Source organism: Martes martes, assembly GCF_963455335.1.
Source record: "Martes martes genome assembly, chromosome: 11".
Taxonomy (NCBI): Eukaryota; Metazoa; Chordata; class Mammalia; order Carnivora; family Mustelidae; genus Martes; species Martes martes.
The window spans coordinates 94,585,409-94,603,175 of record NC_137899.1 but is presented as its reverse complement, the minus strand read 5'-3'; the positions used below and the strand labels follow the sequence as shown (position 1 = coordinate 94,603,175).

At 47.3% G+C, this 17,767-nt stretch overlaps 1 protein-coding gene across 1 annotated transcript in view; it reads left to right on the top strand.

Annotated features, from left to right (window-relative positions):
* DENND2A (DENN domain containing 2A) overlaps positions 1-17,767 on the top strand; it is a 101,408-nt gene that overhangs the window by 56,446 nt on the left and 27,195 nt on the right. Inside the window, exons 7-12 of the mRNA XM_080818210.1 lie at positions 4,616-4,709; positions 5,276-5,326; positions 6,479-6,666; positions 13,661-13,770; positions 14,818-14,887; positions 15,989-16,066. Coding sequence (XP_080674336.1) covers positions 4,616-4,709; positions 5,276-5,326; positions 6,479-6,666; positions 13,661-13,770; positions 14,818-14,887; positions 15,989-16,066 — 591 coding nt within the window. The remainder of the gene's footprint in view (positions 1-4,615; positions 4,710-5,275; positions 5,327-6,478; positions 6,667-13,660; positions 13,771-14,817; positions 14,888-15,988; positions 16,067-17,767) is intronic.

Below are 17,767 nucleotides of genomic sequence, written 5' to 3'. Positions count from 1 at the left end.
GTCCTGTAGCCTTCCCCTTAGCCATTCTTGTCCCAGCCTAACCTCTCATGATACTCGTGATCCCAGACCATGTTTCCAATACCCGGCCTCAAAAGGCCATTTCCTCCTCCTTCACGGCCTCAAAAAGTAGAGCTCCAGTCATCACGCTCTAACTCACACTTTGCCCAACACTGGATGCAGAGGCCATGCCATGTGGAGCCTTTGTTCTGAGGCAACACTTGTCAAAAGTACATCTTTCCTTGCTCTTTTCAACCTGAAAGGTAAAACGTGCCCAGGGGGATGTGGTTCCTAATGCGTCTGCTAGTGACTCAGTTCCCTTTTGCATTATTCCAGCTCTGCCGTGCTGGTCCCTCTGCACTGGTAACTTTGGTACCAACTTTTTATGGGAACTTTTAGAACAGGGATTCTTCATTTCAGGGTACATGGATGGATGGATGGGATTTAGGGATCACGAAACCCGGAAAACTGCGTGAGACTTTTTATGGAGAGTTTTGGAGGATGGAGGCAAGAGGGGAAGATTGTAGGTTTCATCAGATTTCTCAAAGTGATGCATTGACCTGAAAATCATGGGACATTTGCAAGCTGGTTCCTCCTAACAGTTTGGTTAGTCAGTATTTTGAGCCATAATTTTACCCCTACCACACCCGTCCCCAGCTTTCTCATTCAAATGAAGTTAAGTCACCTTGGCTGTCGAGTGTCTTCTGAAGAGTAAGGGCCGAGAGGGTCCTGTGGTTGAGAAAACACTTGTAACCGGAAGCCTGGTCAGAGGGGACTTGTAGTTGGAACCGGAGAGAAGCCATCTTCCTTTGTTTTGCTGATGAAGGGCAGACAAAGGGATCAGGACAGGAGCCATGGCTCCTCCCCCTTCATGCTCTCCCCATTAACCTTGTCCTACCCAGGGCCCAGGGTGTGGAGCAGGTTGCATATTGATTATTTGATGTTTCCTGAATGAGCTCCACTAACCCATGGACCCCAGTCTCTTTCAGCACGGATTCACTCCCATGCCTCCCCTCAGCTGCCCTCCGATGTCACTGTCCTCTGCCATCATGGTAGCTGCTCTGGCGCCCCCAAAGTGTGGTGTCTCTAGCCACTCCCTTAACTCCCCTTCTGCTTGTTCTGGCATCAGTATAGGTATCTATAAGGTCAAAATCCTACAGTTGGTGGAATAATTAAAAGTGGCTGTTCACATCCATACTGCCAGCCTCACCATCATTTTAGCAAATTAAACAGGGATAATCAAATGAATTAGCTGTTGGGTTAAAAGAGCTTTAACACAACTCTAAGTTTGAGTACGTGATTTTTTTTTTCTTTTAAGATTCTACTTATTTATTTGAGAGAGTGAGAGAGAGAGAGAGCATGTGGGGGTGGGGCACAGAGAGGGTGAATCTAAACCAGACACCCTGCTGAGCGTGGAGCCCAACGTGATCCCCCGACTCCGAGGTCATGACCTGAGCCAAAATCAAGAATCGACTCGTAGGGACACCTGGGTGGCGCAGTCGGTTAAGCATCTGCCTTCAGCTCAGGTCGTGATCCTGGGTCTCAGAATCAAGTCCCACATGGGACTCCTTGCTCAGTGGGGAGCCTGCTTCTCTCTCACACTCTGCCACTCCCCCTGCTTGTGCACAATCTCTCTCTCTTTCTCTGTCAAAATAAATAAAATCTTTAAAAAGAAAAAAAAAGAATAGGCACTTAACCTACTGAGCCATCCAGGCGCCCCCTAGTACAGAAACAACAAAACTTAACTCCTGTTAAAGTACAATTATTTGAGAGCATGTTTAAAGCTTTTCTCTTGGGGGAAAATTTTTTATATAGAAAGGAACAAAGAGGGACACATGGGTGGCTCAGTCGGTTGGGCTGCGCCTTCAGCTCAGGTCATGATCCCAGCATCTTGGGACCGAGTCCCACATCGGGCTCCTTGCTCGGCAGGGAGCCTGCTTCTCTCTCTGCCTCTGCCTGCTTGTGCATACTCTCTCTCTCTCTCTGATAAGTGAATAAAATCTTAAAAAAAAAAAAAAAAAGAAAAAAAAAGGAACAAAATTTATTGAGTGGTGTATATATGGCTTCCACTTATTCCATGACCTGATTTAAAGTGAGAAGAATGTTCTCTGTCATGTCATTTATACTACCCACATGGCGCTCAGGAACTGTCTTGTATGATAGCTACAAATGCATCTTGGTCCTTCCTGTAAGCTTGTAAACTCCCTGAGAACGGAGGCCATGTCCCATACATCTTTTTACCACCAGCTTCTAGCAAAAACCCTCGTACATAGGGGACGCTTAGTATTCATCCAACAAATTCACAATCAACAGATATTTGTTGAGTACCTACTACGTGCTGGGCGCTGTTCCAGCTCATACAGGGACTGTCATCGAGCAGCAAACAGAAGTGATCAAGATGCCCACCTGCGCGGAACTCACTTTCCCGTGTTCACCGCATTTTAGGTGAACTTAGGAAGGATGTTACCTATATCGTAGCTGTCTTCTTTCTGGTTCATTGGATATTGGGTGAGAGGAGGCCGAATGGTTTTAAAAATTCTCCTCCCAGAAGAACCACAATTTGACCTAGTAACTCATTTGTTGATTTATGTATTTTTAAATTATGGTAAATAAATATATGTAACATGAAAACTGCCATTTCAACCATTTTTAAGCATACAGTTCAGTAGCATTAGTGCATTTACACTGTTATACAGCCCATCACCAGCATCCATCCCCGGAACTGCTCATCTCCCTAGACAGAAACTCTGCGTTCTGCCCTCCCCCCGCCTCTGGCAACCACCATTCCACTTTGTATCACTATGAATGTGCCTGTTCCAGGTACCTCCTATAAATGGAATCATACAGTATTTATCCTTTTATGACTGACATATTTTTCTTAGCAGAACATCCTCGGGTTTCATTTATGTTGGAGCATGTGTCCAAATTCCCTTCCTCTTGAAGGCTAAATGATATTCCACTGTGTGTACATGCCACATTGCGTTTACCCATTCATCCCTTGATTGACATTGGGATGTTTTCATTTCCTGGCTGTTGTGAATAATAGTAGCATCTCATGTATGCATTGTCTTCTTCCATGGGGAATGGGGTTAGCGTCAATATTCCACTGGTTAGGATGTGTGTAAAAAGAAAAGAGGGCCGGCTCAGTGGTATGAGCTCCAAGGAACTGGCTGGTTCCTAAGATCAAATGTAAATAATGGCCATATGGCAGGGATTTGGTGGTGAAGGCACGTCATTCAGATTCAAGGCAAAGCCAGCACCGGGTTGGGGGTGAGGAGTTCACAATGAGAGCTGGCAGGGCCAGGGCTGGGCCACCTGTCAGGACCCAGAGTACGTGTGTGACCAAGGATATGGCAGGGCAGTGTCTTAGTCTGCAGAGCTGGAGGGCCGGGGCCCAGGCCCACCACAAGGAGACCTGGAGGATGAGCTACCTTCCTCCACTGGTAGTCCAGCGCTCTGGCCTGTGACGAGGTGCTGGTGAGCTACTTCAGGCAGTGGGACAGAGAAGCAGAGGGTGGAGACAGGGATTGGCAGCAGCTAACCCACCGCACCCACCTGCGTGCCCATCGCCCAGTTTACTACAGCCCATACTCTCTCCAGTTCTTCCATGGCCAAAAAGAATATAAACTTTTCAAGGCAGCTTTCAAACCCAGCTCCCCTTTAAAATCACCTGTTGAGGGGCACCTGGCTGGCTCACTCTGAGGAGTGTATGGCTCTTGATCTCGGAGTCATGGCTTCAGGCCTTCGAAGCCTCACGTTGGGTGTAGAGATTACTAAAGAAAATAAACTTTAATTAATTTAATTAAAATCCCGAGTTGGTTTGTCTCGACTGGGCATGGGTAGACTTCCTTTCCTGCAACCAGGTGGAGCCCAGGAAGCTTCCACTCTTGAAATTTGCAGGCGGTGCTGTGAAGCCTGATGGGAAGTGCCGCAGGGCTTCCGTCGCCAGATGGGTCTGCTAGAATCAGCCTGGAAGATGTGCTGCTGAGTGGTGGAGTCTGCTGAGCAGCCGGGGAGATCATGAAAGGCCTCCCTGAGTGTGGATGAGTGCTCCCCTGCAAGAGGGGGGTGTGCTGGGTCTGCTGGGTGCAGGGCACGACCATGTAGCCCCAAGCTAGAACTCAAAATCCCCCATAATCCCTGCCCCCTTGCTGCCCGGTGCTGCTTAGATGGTCTTTGGCACTGTTCCGACAGAAGGGGCCCTGCCTGGGAGGTTTTTATTTTTGCTGTCTGGGTTGTTTTTTTTTTCCCCTGGGGGGGAGCAAAGGCCGCTCCCAAACCACAGAGACATCACGGCATCGAAGGGGGGGCGGCCATCCCACAATTAGCCAATGAAATTGTTTGCCTGTGTCTCAGCTGTATGCGTTAGTATATTTAGACATCACCCGTCCATACATCAGTGAGGTTGGCAGCCTCCTTTAGTGTTCTCAAAAGTCACGTTCCTGTCTGGTAGAAAAGAATAGTTGAAAGATGCCAGTGGACCAGTGGGAAATGGCCCCTCCCTCCTTCTTTCCCCCACCGTCCATGGTCCCAGAAGAGAATGAGTGGCAAAGAAACCCCAGCTGCACATGGAGAGGAAGCTGCTAACACTGGCTTTTCTTCTCCCGGTGTCTGGCAGCTGGTTTTGCGAATCAATGCCATTTATGAGGCCCGGAGAGGAAAGAAACGCGTGAAGAGGCTGTCCCAGTCAACGGAGAGCAACTCAGGAAAAGGTAGAAACAGCCCCCTCCACCCCCACCCCCCCACCCCCCCACCCCCGCCACCGCCCCAGCTCCCCCCACAATGTGAAAAGAGGCTCCCTGTTGTTTTGGGCTGGCTCACCAAAGAGGAGACCAAGTCGGTGCTTTGTAAATACGTAAATACTGTGCTTTGTAAATACATCCTGTTGCCCTGCAACAGTGAAGAGCTGGGAAGGAGCTCAGCCTGGTGGTGTGTCCTCTGGTCCTGTTTCACTGTCCGTCCGTCAAGCCAGCCCAGCGCTGCAAGCTCTGAACTCACCCTGGGAGCCGCTTTCTTTGCTTCGTGTACATAAAACGAACCAGTATCTGCTCTATTACTGGATATAAGTACCATCTGAACTAGAGCCACATTAATTTGGAAATTGCATTTAGTTGGACAAAGACATCCTTTGTCTATTACGTCTAAATCGACAGAAAGAAAATAGCCCCTCTGAAGTAGAAATCTTGGATATGGGTCATTTCATACAAAAAGTTTCCTGTATTAGAAAAACTTTCTTCCTGTTGCCATTTTTTGTTTGTTTGTTTGTTTTTCTGTCTAGTGACGGATGAGAACAGTGAGTCTGACAGTGACACAGAGGAGAAGCTGAAAGGTGAGAAGACCAGCTGCGGGGCAGGGCACAGGCAGGGGGCTGGGAGCTACTGAGATGGCCCTTCCTGCTTAATGTGAAGGAGGGCACCGAGTGTCCTTGCACGAGCTTGTAGGGCAAGATGTGAATGTCTAAGGGGACAAGGGGACCCACAGGGTGCGTGGGGGCAGGTCAGTCCTGAGCATGACCAGCATGGGCCTGTTTGGTCACTGAGCCTGTGGGTCCAGAGGTGCAGGGGGGCTACAAACACAGTAGCCCTTCCCCGTGCCTTTCCATTACAGGTGTTTTCCACACCTGGAAGGTATAGCGCTGCTGGCCTGGGGTTCTAGATACCTGGGCTCTTGTCCTACTCCTGTGAAAACTGCTAAAAGAACAGGGGAGATCACTTAAGATCTCAGGGCCTCTAGTTCCTCATCTGTCAAATGAAGTCACTGAAGTTATTGGTCTCTGTAGATCTAAATTTGGTGACCTTGGTCTAGGCTTTAGTGAGTTTTCCACAATTTCTCAGACCACAGGGGGAAGCCCAAGAGAGCCATAGTCTAGACCTGCTGAGTGAGGTGAGGGGGACCCGTCCGGTCAGCAGCCCTGCTTCACTCATGTCTCCCCCGCAAGCTGCTCCCTGGCATCCTCTAGGATGAAGCAAGCCCTTTTCCATCACAGAGAACAACGGCAGGAGGGAAGGTGGCAGGAGCTCCCGAGTTAGTCATGGCTCTGCTGGGTCTGTCATGCAGGTGATGACAAAATCCCCCCACTGTCAAAGCTCTGTTGTCTGGATTTTGTCACATCTCACAAACTGAAAGATGAAAGGAATGTGTGAGAGGAGGCGTCAGTGTCCCCGCCCCATCTGACAGAGGGCTACAAGGATGACTCAAGCCGCTGCCCCCAGTCCACCCAGCTAACCCATGGAAGAGCAGAGCCCCGCGTTCCAGGCTTCCGCACCCCCATTAGCCTGGCGGCCCGTCTGGTGTTGCTCCTCCCCGAAGTCTGGCAAGGACCCCAAACAAAGAGTTTCCTACTCATTTGTTAAATGTGGGAACACTTTGGGGGAATGGGAAGGGGTACTCTGGGCTGGGAACCACACAAGCTGTCACGGATCTGTGCGGTTCCACGTTGGAAAGAGTCGCACCCAGGCGCTCACTGTCCTTCTCTCCCCAGCTCACAGCCAGCGCCTGGTGAATGTGAAGTCCCGCCTGAAGCACGCTCCCAGATACCCATCCCTGGACCGGGAGCTCGTGGAGTACCAGCAGAGGCAGCTGTTCGAGTATTTTGTGGTCGTGTCCCTGCACAAGAAGCAGGCCGGGGCTGCGTATGTGCCAGAGCTCACCCAGCAGTTCCCGCTCAAGGTACAGGGCGGTCTGGCCTTGGCGGCTCACAGCCCTCGTTGGGACTCACGGTTTCTGGGAGGTGCGGGAGTCTCAGGAGCACTCAGTGTCTACAGTCTTGGACCATGAGTCCTCAGTAGGGTATAGCAAATGAAAAAAGCTGCTGCTTGAGAATTTGGGAGGTCCCGGGAGGTGAGGAACTCAAAGACTCAAAGTACAGACAAAACCACTTACTCATTTCCTGTGGTGACTCTGCTGGCCGTGCCATCCTCGTCATCTTCCCTGTCTCCTTGTCCAGCCACATCTCTTCCCGAGCTGTCCTAGAAGCCTCTTTCCCACCAGCCACACAACTCTTCCCGGGGAGGGCTGTTCGTGTCCACGCTGAACATCTGTACGCGTACCATGTACCCCCCTGGGTGTGTGCACAAGAGTCCTGTTCTGTTCTAACACGGTTCATGGAGTGGCCCTCAGCAAAGCCTAAAATGGCATGACCAGAAATTATTTTTAGGCTTCGGCATCAGGATTCAAGAGGCTCTATTCAGCCTAACCAGAATTTACTGAGACCCTATTACATTCAAGCTGTTTTCTGCTTGGCTGCATCATTACAGAAATGAGCAAAATGGTGTTTGCTGTCCTCAGGAGGCTCACACTCTGACAGGAGGGCAAAAGATAAGCATACAGAGACTCATGAGGTAGAATGTGACTCTGTATGCACAGTTCCTACAGTGAAGGTGCTCAGAGGCAAGAAGAGGGGAGGGAGGACATGACCTGATCCCCTCAGGGGCCTCCCTTTGCTGCCCACCCATGCATAATCCCAATATCTACAGAGGCCTAGGTCTCCTCCTATTCTGGGCCAGTGTCCTTCTGTCCTGCCCATGTGGTCTAGTGCAGCAATCAAGTCCTGTCCTTGGAATTTAGGACGGAAGGTGTATAATTGAAGTAAGCCATGGGCATCAGCCCTCCTAACTGGCTGTATTCACTGCCTTTAGCTGACCTCCAGGGGTGATCCCTTGAAAACCCTAATACTATAGGTATGCCCACATTTATTTACTTCAAAAATATGTTATTTATTTTGGGGGGAGAGAAAAAGAAGGGGGTGCAGAAGGAGAGGGGGAGAGAGAATCTCAAGCAGACTCTGCTGAAAGCAGAGCCCGATGCAGGGCTCGATCTTACAGCCCTGAGATCTTGACCTGAGCTGAAATCAAGAGTAGGACCATTAACTGACTGAGCCACCCAGGTGCCCCACAGATATGCCCACATTTAGTTGAAGCCCACACGGAGCAAGCACCAAGGCATGAACGACTGTTTTTTATCCTGTTTACTTCCCTCAGGGCCTAGCACAATGTTATACACATGGCAATATTTAATCAGTGTTTCAGGAACAAAGGCATTAATTCATGAATTAATGAATAAATCTCCATAATTATTAAATGCTTGTAGTTTCCAACCTGGAATTCCCAGGCTCTTAGACATCCACATTAATACTTCTTTTGAGGGGCGCCTGGGTGGCTTAGTGGGTTTAAAGCCTCTGACTTTGGCTCGGGTCATGATCTCGAGGTCCTGGGATCGAGACCCGAAGCAGGCTCTCTGCTCAGCGGGGAGCCTGCTTCCCCCTCTCTCTCTGCCTGACTCTCTGCCTACTTGTGATCTCTGTCTGTCAAGTAAATAAATAAAATCTAAAAAAAAAAAAACTTCTTTTGAGCAGAAACTTGTATAGTCATTGTTGGAAAGGGGACCAATCTGGAAATGTATCAAAAAAAGTCATCTATAATCCCACTCCTCATAGAATTTAGCATTTTATTATGTTTTCTCCCAGACTTTTCTCATAGCGTAGTTTTCTAACAAAACTGGTGTTATACATTGTATAATTTTTGTATCACATTTTGTAAATATATCATTATTTAGAAACATATTTTTTAATGTATTTTTTTATTTGATGGACAGAGATCACAAGTAGGCAGAGAGGCAGGCAGAGAGAGGGAAACAGGCTCCCTGCTGAGCAGAGAGCCCAGTGCAGGGCTTGATGCCAGGACCCTGAGATCATGACCTGATTTGAAGGCAGAAGCCCAACCCACTGAGCCACCCAGGTGCCCCTAGAAACTTATTATTTTTTTTTAACAATTTTTTTAAGGATTTTATTTATTTATTTGACAGAGATCACAAGTAGGCAGAGAGGCAGGCAGAGAGAGAGGGGGAAGCAGGTTCCCTACTGAGCAGAGAGCCCAATTCGGGGCTTGATCCCAGGACCCTGAGATCATGACCTAAGCTGAAGGCAGAGGCTTTCCACTGAGCCACCCAGGCGCCCTGAAACTTATTTAATGTAAATTCAAAAGCATTATTTTTAAAATTATATAAAGCTCTGTTATATGGGTGTGCCCTAATCTGTTTAACCAGTCTCTTTCCGATGGAAATGTATCTTGTTGCCAATGTTTTTTAGATACATATTTTGAATGTTTTGTGACCATTCTATACATGCATTTTTTGTGGATTAGGCTATTTTATATCTTTTTGCCTTTTCTCTGTCAGAAGGACCTTTCCTCCCTCTTTCTCCTCCTTTCATGAGTTTTATCCCCCACTTCTGTGGTCACCTTGACCAAGACTTACCCTTCATATTTGCACACTAGAGATCATGCCTGCCTTGTTCCACTAAATGCTGGATACCATGTAATTACCTTTATGACAGTTCATGGAGACTGGGAAATTTTCTGGCTCTTTTGATTGCTTGTATATGTGACAGACAGCTCCCTGTCTCACTTCCTGTGAGTGTGTGTGCATTTGAGAGCATGTATGTGCCCATATGGGTTGATAACTCCTATGTTGATGACAGCACATGTAGGCACATGTGTGTACATACATATTTTTGTATGTCGTGCATGTGATCAGAGAGTGGGCCATGTAAAAAAGTGCTGGAACTTGCTTCCCTACAGGGCCTTCTCTGCAGTTCTCTAGTGGTTTCCACTGTTGAGAAATGTCCCTGTTCTTTCCCTTTATCTTCTTTATGGCTCTTCCCTCTGTGGTGATAAATGACCCGTTCCAACAACTACACCGGTATTTGCTCCCCTGGGAGACTGTCCAAGGGCAGTCAAAATTACTGTTTTGGCAACAGTCTGAGCTAGTGAATTATCAACTCAAAAACTGCTCCAGGACCAGTTGGAATCTTCTGGGTCATGGATGGAAGAGAGAACTCATTATATAGAAAAGAGATAGTGACTACTGATTCTGAAGGAGGAAAACCAAAGGACAGTTACTGATTGGCTTAAAGTCTGTAAATGGTGGCTGTGTTTCATTCATTGATAGTTGTCTCATCCATCAATATTAGCAGCAGCTTTAATTATATTTGCTGTAGCCTAAGGGGAAACATACTAGAAGTAGGTTTTAAAATTGAAAAAAAATCAGCTCAGTGCTTTATTCCTTTGGGCACTCTCTTTAGAGACCTCCCCTCTCTGACATTTGGTGTCCTGGAGAAGGCTTGTAGATCCCCTGGGAGGCATTCAGCAGTGCTGCTGGTCTGCAGACTTCAGAAGCTGTCTGCAAAGCTGCTTTGAGGTGAAGGTCAATGGCAAGCCCTGAGAGACAAAATAAGAAATTGATGGAACATATTACAGAAAAAATTTAGGTGAGATAGTAATAACAGTTTTCTAACCTGAGAAATTCAGGCTCCACTTACTTCAAATATTGGTACATCAAATTACTGAAGGTAACTTGAGCATAATTTGTTTTTAACTCTTTGTAAAGAAAAGTTAACAAGTATAAACCTGTCAAGAACAAACAACAACAGGGGCGCCTGGGTGGCTCAGTGGGTTAAGCCTCTGCCTTTGGCTCAGGTCATGGTCTCAGGGTCCTGGGATCCAGCCCCCCATTGGGCTTTCTGCTCAGCAGGGAGCCTGCCTCCCCCTCCACCCTGCCTGCCTCTCTGCTTACTTGTGATCTCTTTCTCTGTCAAATAAATAAATAAAATCTTAAAACAACAACAACAGAGCCAGAAATTCTTCCCAACACATTAGAAGTACACATTTATTTTTAAAAACACTAATTACTGGGGCACCTGGGTGGGTGGTTCAGTGGGTTAAAGCCTCTGCCTTCAGCTCGGGTCATGATCCCAGGGTCCTGGGATCAAGCCCCGCATTGGGCTCTCTGCTCGGCAGGGAGCCTCCTTCCCCCTCTCTCTCCGCCTGCCTCTCTGCCTACTTGTGATCTCTGTCAAATAAATAAATAAGGTCTTTAAAAAATAAAAAATGAAATAAATAAAAATTAAAAAGATAAGAAACGCTAATTACTAATTATTCCTTTTTGTTTCCTAAACTTGAAACTACAGTGCTTCATTTTTAATGTGGCACAAAAATACATCATATAAAATTCACTCTCCCAACATGTCCAAGTATACAGTGTACAGTGTTGTCAAATGCACACACGTTGTTTCAGCGGGTCCACAGAATGGGGCGCAAAACACAGACTTCTGTTCATTCGCAAATAAGTAAGCACATGGCTTTAAGTACAGTCTCTGATCATACTTTCTAAGTTGCTTCTGTTTTTTGTTTGTTTATTTTATTTTTTTAATTAAAAGATTTTATTTATTTATTTGACAGAGATCACAAGTAGGCAGAGAGGCAGGCAGAGAGAGAGGGGAAAGCAGGCTCCCCGCTGAGCAGAGAGCCTATGCGGGGCTCGATCCCAGGACCCTGAGACGGTGACCTGAGCCGAAGGCAGAGGCTTAACCCACTGAGCCACCCAGGCACCCCTGTTTGTTTGTTTTATTAATATATAATGTATTATTTGCTTCAGGGGTACAGGTCCGTGAATCATCAGTCTTACACAATTCAAAGCACTCACCATAGCACATACCCTCCCCAGTGACCATAACCCAGCCACCCTATCCCTATCCCTCCCAATCCCCCAGCAACCCTCAGTCTATTTTGTGAGATTGAGTCTCATGGTTTGTCTCCCTCCCGATCTCATCTTGTTTCATTTTATTCCTCCCTGGGTTTGCTTTTTTTAAAAGATTTTATTTATTTGAGAGAGTGAGTGCGGGAGCATGAGCAGGGAGGGGGCAGAAGGAGAGGGAGAAGCAGGCTCCCTGCTGAGCAAAGGGCCCCATGCAGGGCTCAATCCTGGCACTTCAGGATTGAGTGCCCCTAGGGGCCACCTGGGTGGCTCAGTCAGTTGAGCATCCGACCCTTGATTACAGCTCAGGTCATGATCTCAGGGTCATGGGATCAAGCCCTCCTTTGGGCTCCACAGTTAACAAAGGGTCTCTTGTCCCTCTCCCTCTCCTCCTCCCCACTACTCTGTCTCTCTTAAAAAAATAAATAAAAGTTAAAAAAAAAAAAAAAGCCATCTCTAGCTGGATTCCACACCAGCTGTGTGACCATGGACAAATCACTTAACATGTCAGGGCTATTTCCTTATCTCTGAAATAAGAATGTGACAGTGGATGATGACTAGTTTCCTTTTGGTTCTGACAGTCAAGGACATTGAAATTAATTGTAGTTTACTGTATAATGTGATTTAACTGATTGTATTCACTAAGAAGTGTTATAAAATATCTTTGCCTGGATCGAGGAAGGGCAGCTTTCAGGGGCCCAGAGGTTGGAAGACCAGATTCAAGACTTGTGAATCTCCTGTTCGGAGGGGGTTGTTTTGACACTTTTTCCTTATTGATTAAAATAGCCATAGTCCAGGGGCATCTCGGTGGCTCCGTCATTAACCATCTGCCTTCAGCTCGGGTCAGAATCCCAGGGCCCTAGGATTGAGCCCTGCATGGGGCTCCCTGCTTGGTGGGAGGCCTGCTTCTCCCTCTCCCACTCATCCCGCTTGTGTTCCCTCTCTCGCTGTGTCACTCTCTGCCAAATAAATAGTAATAATTATTATTATTATAGTCCAGGGGCACCTGAGTGGCTCAGTTGGTTAAGGGTCCACCTTTGGCTCAAGTCATGATCCCAGAATCCTGGGATCCAGTCGCACATCCCTGCGAAGCAGGGAGCCTGCTTCTCCCTCTCTCTCTGCCACTCCCCCTGCTTGTGCTCTCCCACGCTCTCTCTCTCTGTGTCAAATAAGTAAATAAAATCTTTTTAAAAATAATGAAAAATAAAAAAGTTATAGTCCACAAAATATACAATATACAAAAAATTTAAAAATAAAATAGTTACATTTCAGAATGTTAGGCAGCGAGAATATTTTTTTTAAGATTTTATTTAATTATTTGACAGAGAGAGAAACATAGTGAGAGAGGGAACACAAACAGGGGGAGTGGGAGAGGGAGAAGCAGGCTTCCCACCCAGCAGGGAGCCCGATGTGGGCCTCGGAGCCAGAGGCAAACAGCCAACAACTGAGCCACCCAGGCACCCCAAGAATATTTATCTAAAACACACTATTTTGGGGACGCCTGGGTGGCTCAGTTGGTTAAGCCGCTGCCTTTGGCTCAGGTCATGATCCCAGGGTCCTGGGATTGAGTCACGCATCAGACTCCTTGCTCAGCAGAAAGCCTGCTTCTCTATGTGCCTCTGCCTGCCACTCGGCCTGCGTTTGCTCTGTCTCTCTCTGTCTCTCTGACAAGTAAATAAATAAATAAATAAATAAAACACACGATTTTCTTTTCTCTTGACTTCTCCCAGAAGACGAGTTGACAGTGCCCTGGGAAACAAAGGCCCCAGCGGACTGAGCTGCAGACCCTTTCTGAGGTTAAGGTGGTGGTCTCACCTGTGGGAAGGCAGAACATGTGGTTTTGCAAGCGTCTGCCTTTCTTTCTTTTTTTTTTTTTTTTAAGATTTTATTTATTTATTTGACATAGGGAGAGATCACAAGTAGGCAGAGAGACAGGTAGAGAAAGGGGGGGAAGCAGGCTCCCTGCTGAGCAGAGAGCCCAATGCGGGGCTCGATCCCAGGACTCTGGGATCATGACCTGAGCTGAAGGCAGAGGCTTTAACCCACTGAGCCACCTAGGCGCCCCGCAAGCGTCTACCTTTCTCTCCCATGCTGGGTTTTATTCCCCAATCTTCTCTCACTCTTCTCCCTGCAGTTGGAAAGGTCTTTCAAGTTCATGAGAGAGGCTGAGGACCAGCTGAAGGCCATCCCTCAGTTCTGCTTCCCCGATGCCAAGGATTGGGCTCCCGTCCAGCAATTTACCAGGTAGGAGCTGGCTTCTCCTTTCCACACCCCCAAAGGCTAAGGCAAGAACCAGGGAGGGCGTCGGAGAGGACAGACGCCATAGATCAGTCTTGCTGCCACCCAGCCTGATGGGCCCCAGGCAAGAGATGGCCCCCACCTGTGTTTTAAAACATCCCTGAAGAGAGGAACCGCCTTGCTAGCTATGCAGATTCCCAGGCCTCTCGCTCAGTGGGGGCATATGTTTGGTTCATAAGCCTCTGTGAAGGGCAAAGTAATTCTTGGTGTAGGAGAAGCTAGAGGAGCGTCGCCTAGCTCCCTTCCTTGTCGGTGCCCTGGAAACATTTAATAGCGGCCCATCCAGCTGATCCCTCAGATCCTGACAGTGTTCCTGCTTTAACCAGGTTGTTGCATACCTGTATCATTTTATCAGATGTTCCAGTGACTGACCAAACTCAGGGGGCTGCTTATCCTGTGTTTGAGGCCCAGCAGTCTCTCAGGGCAGTCCGAGCCCCTCGGGGGGGCTCAGAGGAGACAGTTCTCAGGGAGGGTCACCCCAGAGGCAGTTCCAAGAGGGACACAAACTGTCCGTCTCTTTGGCTGCTCCTGCACTGAGTCACGTCCCTGGAGCAGCGGATGCCATCACACCCTTGAGCTCACAGAGGGCAGCAGTCCCAATCAATGCTCTGTAGTAACAGGCCGGCTCGGGTGCTGAACACTAGGAGACCTCATCCTCGCAGGGTGCAGGGACACTGTAGGTTTCCCTCCACCCTCCTCTGAGGTCGAAGTCTTCAGCTTTGAAAAGAGGCTGAAGCATCCCAGGCAGACGGTGCAGTAAACTTCAGGGAGACGCTTCCCTTTGCCCCCAGGCTTTTTGGAGCTTTTTGGGAGAGCTTCCCTCTCCCTCTCCCTGGCACAGATCCCAAAACTACAGACACACAGAGCCCCTGCACAGACAGGACAGGGAGCAGCCCTTTTTGCCAGCCCTCTCCAGAGTGTCCCCTGATTGCTTTCTGCCAGGTGTCTTGTTTTGTTTTGCTATGTAATTCACTTTTGTTTCCCCGACCTCAGTGAAACCTTCTCATTTGTCTTAACTGGAGAAGATGGGAGCAGACGGTTCGGTTACTGCCGAAGACTACTGGTTAGTACACTACTGTTGGTCCGCCAGGGCTCTGGGCAGTGCTGGGTCTGGGGCTTCGCCGTATGCCACAAGAGAAGAGGAAGGAAGCATGACAGGTTCCTCAGCGGAGTTAAAAAAGATTTGGGGGTTCATCGCAATCTTACTGGTAGGAACGAACTAGAACTCCGTCTCCTTTAGAAAGAAAATTCTTCCTCCGTTATTTTCTCTGTAGAACTTTCTGTCCTTAAGCCAAATGTTCTTTCTAATAAAACGTGCTAGACAGACCCAGAGAGCATATAGCGCACACATTCATAATGGTTGCTAAGGGCCAAAGAAGGATAGTTCTGTTGTTCATGCTACAGATCCTTCAAGAACGTGTTCTTCAGAACAGTCGCTAGTAGGAGTCAGGATTGTAATCCAATGAAAGGATCATGGTAGCCCATTTTAGAGCTTGTCTTTTTGAGACACATTCTTTTGAAAATCTTTAGTAAGAGCAAATCATTTTCCTCTGAGTGTATTTGAATCTTCGAAATAAGCTGATGTAATCTAGAGTCAAGATGATGCACAGCACGTAGTAGGTATCCAGTAAATATTTATTGAATTAATTAGTGAATAAAAAGCAGGGATAATAATTTAAAAAGTTAAGTGAGATAATAAGGTTTGGGGATGAAATTACTTTGACATATTGAGATTGATTTTCATTTAAATAGTTTGAAAATTAGCCTAAAATGCAATTTCCAAAAAGGATGTTCAGAAATAATTTCTGATTTGGAATTATCATTATAATAAACAGCATTTGGTTTCAACGTAGCTCCTTAAGAGGAACCACAGGGATTGGGGTAAACAAGTTAACCCTCCTTTCTTTATGGTTCCATAGGCCATATTGAGCACCTACTGTGCACTCAACGTGCTTGATTTGGTCACTTCAGGAGAATATAAATATATATACTCCACGACCAGAAGTGCTCCCCGCTTATAAAATGGGGTTGGTAAATACTTACCTAATGGATTCTCAGAAGCTGCAGTGAGGAAACATCTGGCACATGATAGGCACTTAAAAATGTTTGGGTTCTCTACTTTGAGATGATAACACTCATGATTTCCTTGTTTCACTCCAAAAAGCCTGGTGGCAAAGGGAAGCGTCTCCCTGAAGTTTACTGCATCGTGAGCCGCCTGGGATGCTTCAGCCTCTTTTCAAAGGTGAGGACTTGGGCCTTAGAGGAGGGCGGAAGGGAAGGCAAGGCAGAGCCAGGGAGGACACAGGAAACACCTTGACTCCTGGCACTTGTGTAATCGTATCCCGGTATAGTTTCCTTCCCTCTTCCTCCCCTGTCACCTCCTCTGTTCTCCTATCATTAGTGCCCGCAGTGAGAGCCAGTGAAGGTCAGGGCCCAGAGAAAGGGGGTGTGGGGAGAGTCGAAGTAATTGCAGAGGATGAAAGGGGCAGAGGATCTTCCCAGAATATTCCTTGTGTTTTACTTACTTCCAAGCATTGTCGTTTGTCATACTCGCTTTTTCATGACAAAAAGGCCGCTCTGATAGATGGATGTACGAGCATCTGTGTACGTGGGTGGTGTGTGGGAGATATTTGTTACTGTAGTAGGGCTCTAACTAGATCCAAATCTTACTCTCGTCCTCTTTTGGAGAAGAGAAGCCAATGTATCAAGACCTAGGAATTGCCAGACTGAGCTGGCTCGTCCATCCCACTATTCTGGGTGGGTAGAGGGGAGCTAATTACTATTGTGTATGATGATAATCTCAAAATTAGGTACAATCCAACATTCATATCCTACATTAACCAGACACGAGTATCTAATCCATAAAGTGATTTTAAATTCACCTTGAGCATGTATTTTCAGTCTAAGCTTTGTTTCGGAGAGTTGAAGTCCTATGTCTACTGTCCTTGGATGGCAGACAGCACTTCCTAAAAGCATTGCAAAATGTGTCTTCCTCCTGCCCACCCTCCACTTACTCTCAGAGGAAGCCTGACCTATACTGATCTAGTGTAACCACTTGCCTTGGTAGAACTTGCACTTCTGTGCAAGTCTGTTAGAAATAAAGAATGGGGGGCACCTGGGTGGCTCAGTGAGTTAAGCCTCTGCCTTCGGCTCAGGTCATGATCTCAGGGTCCTGGGATCGAGCCCTGCATCGGGCTCTCTGCTCAGCGGGGAGCCTGCTTCCCCCTCCCTCTCTCTGCCTGCCTCTGCCTACTTGTGATCTCTATCAATCAATCAATAAAATCTTTAAAAAAAAAAAAGAAATAAAGAATGGTATCAATGTATCTGTATTCCTGCCTCTACTCCACTGGGGCGATAAGCCTTTTACACGGAAGTTGGTCACTTACAGGCTCTAGGACAGTTATGCGTTTCTGCTCACCCCGGTCTCTCTCGGGGGATTATTTAAACGTGGAAATAAGGCTGTGTCACAGTCTTTGTTTTTGCACGAACGCTGTCAGAAGGTAGAAGTGAAACAGCTGAGTTAACCCAGTGTCCAGTGGTGGCTTTGGAATTCACCTGAGCTCCATTGTTTGTCACGGATGGGGAGTGACAAGCATGTGAACGTACTAACACCGTGTGATGCACCACAGTTCTGTGTTTTCATGGCATTTCTGTGACTAGGGATATTGTGAGAGTGTGGTCTGATGCCATGCCAAAGACCAAATAGCAAATACGCTGGCTAGAACCAGAAACAGAGCTTTGGCAAACTGATCTCTAAAACTTGAGCTATTCCCAGGTGAGGGACAAGGATGACTAAAATGATATAGTGTCCTTTTGTACAGAGAAAGGAATCAGGGTACCTGGCTCGCTTAGTCCCTAAAGCATGTGACTCCTGATCTCAGGGTTGTGAGTTTAAGCCCCACATTGAAAAACAGAAACAAAGAACGAAGGGATGGAGAGAGGG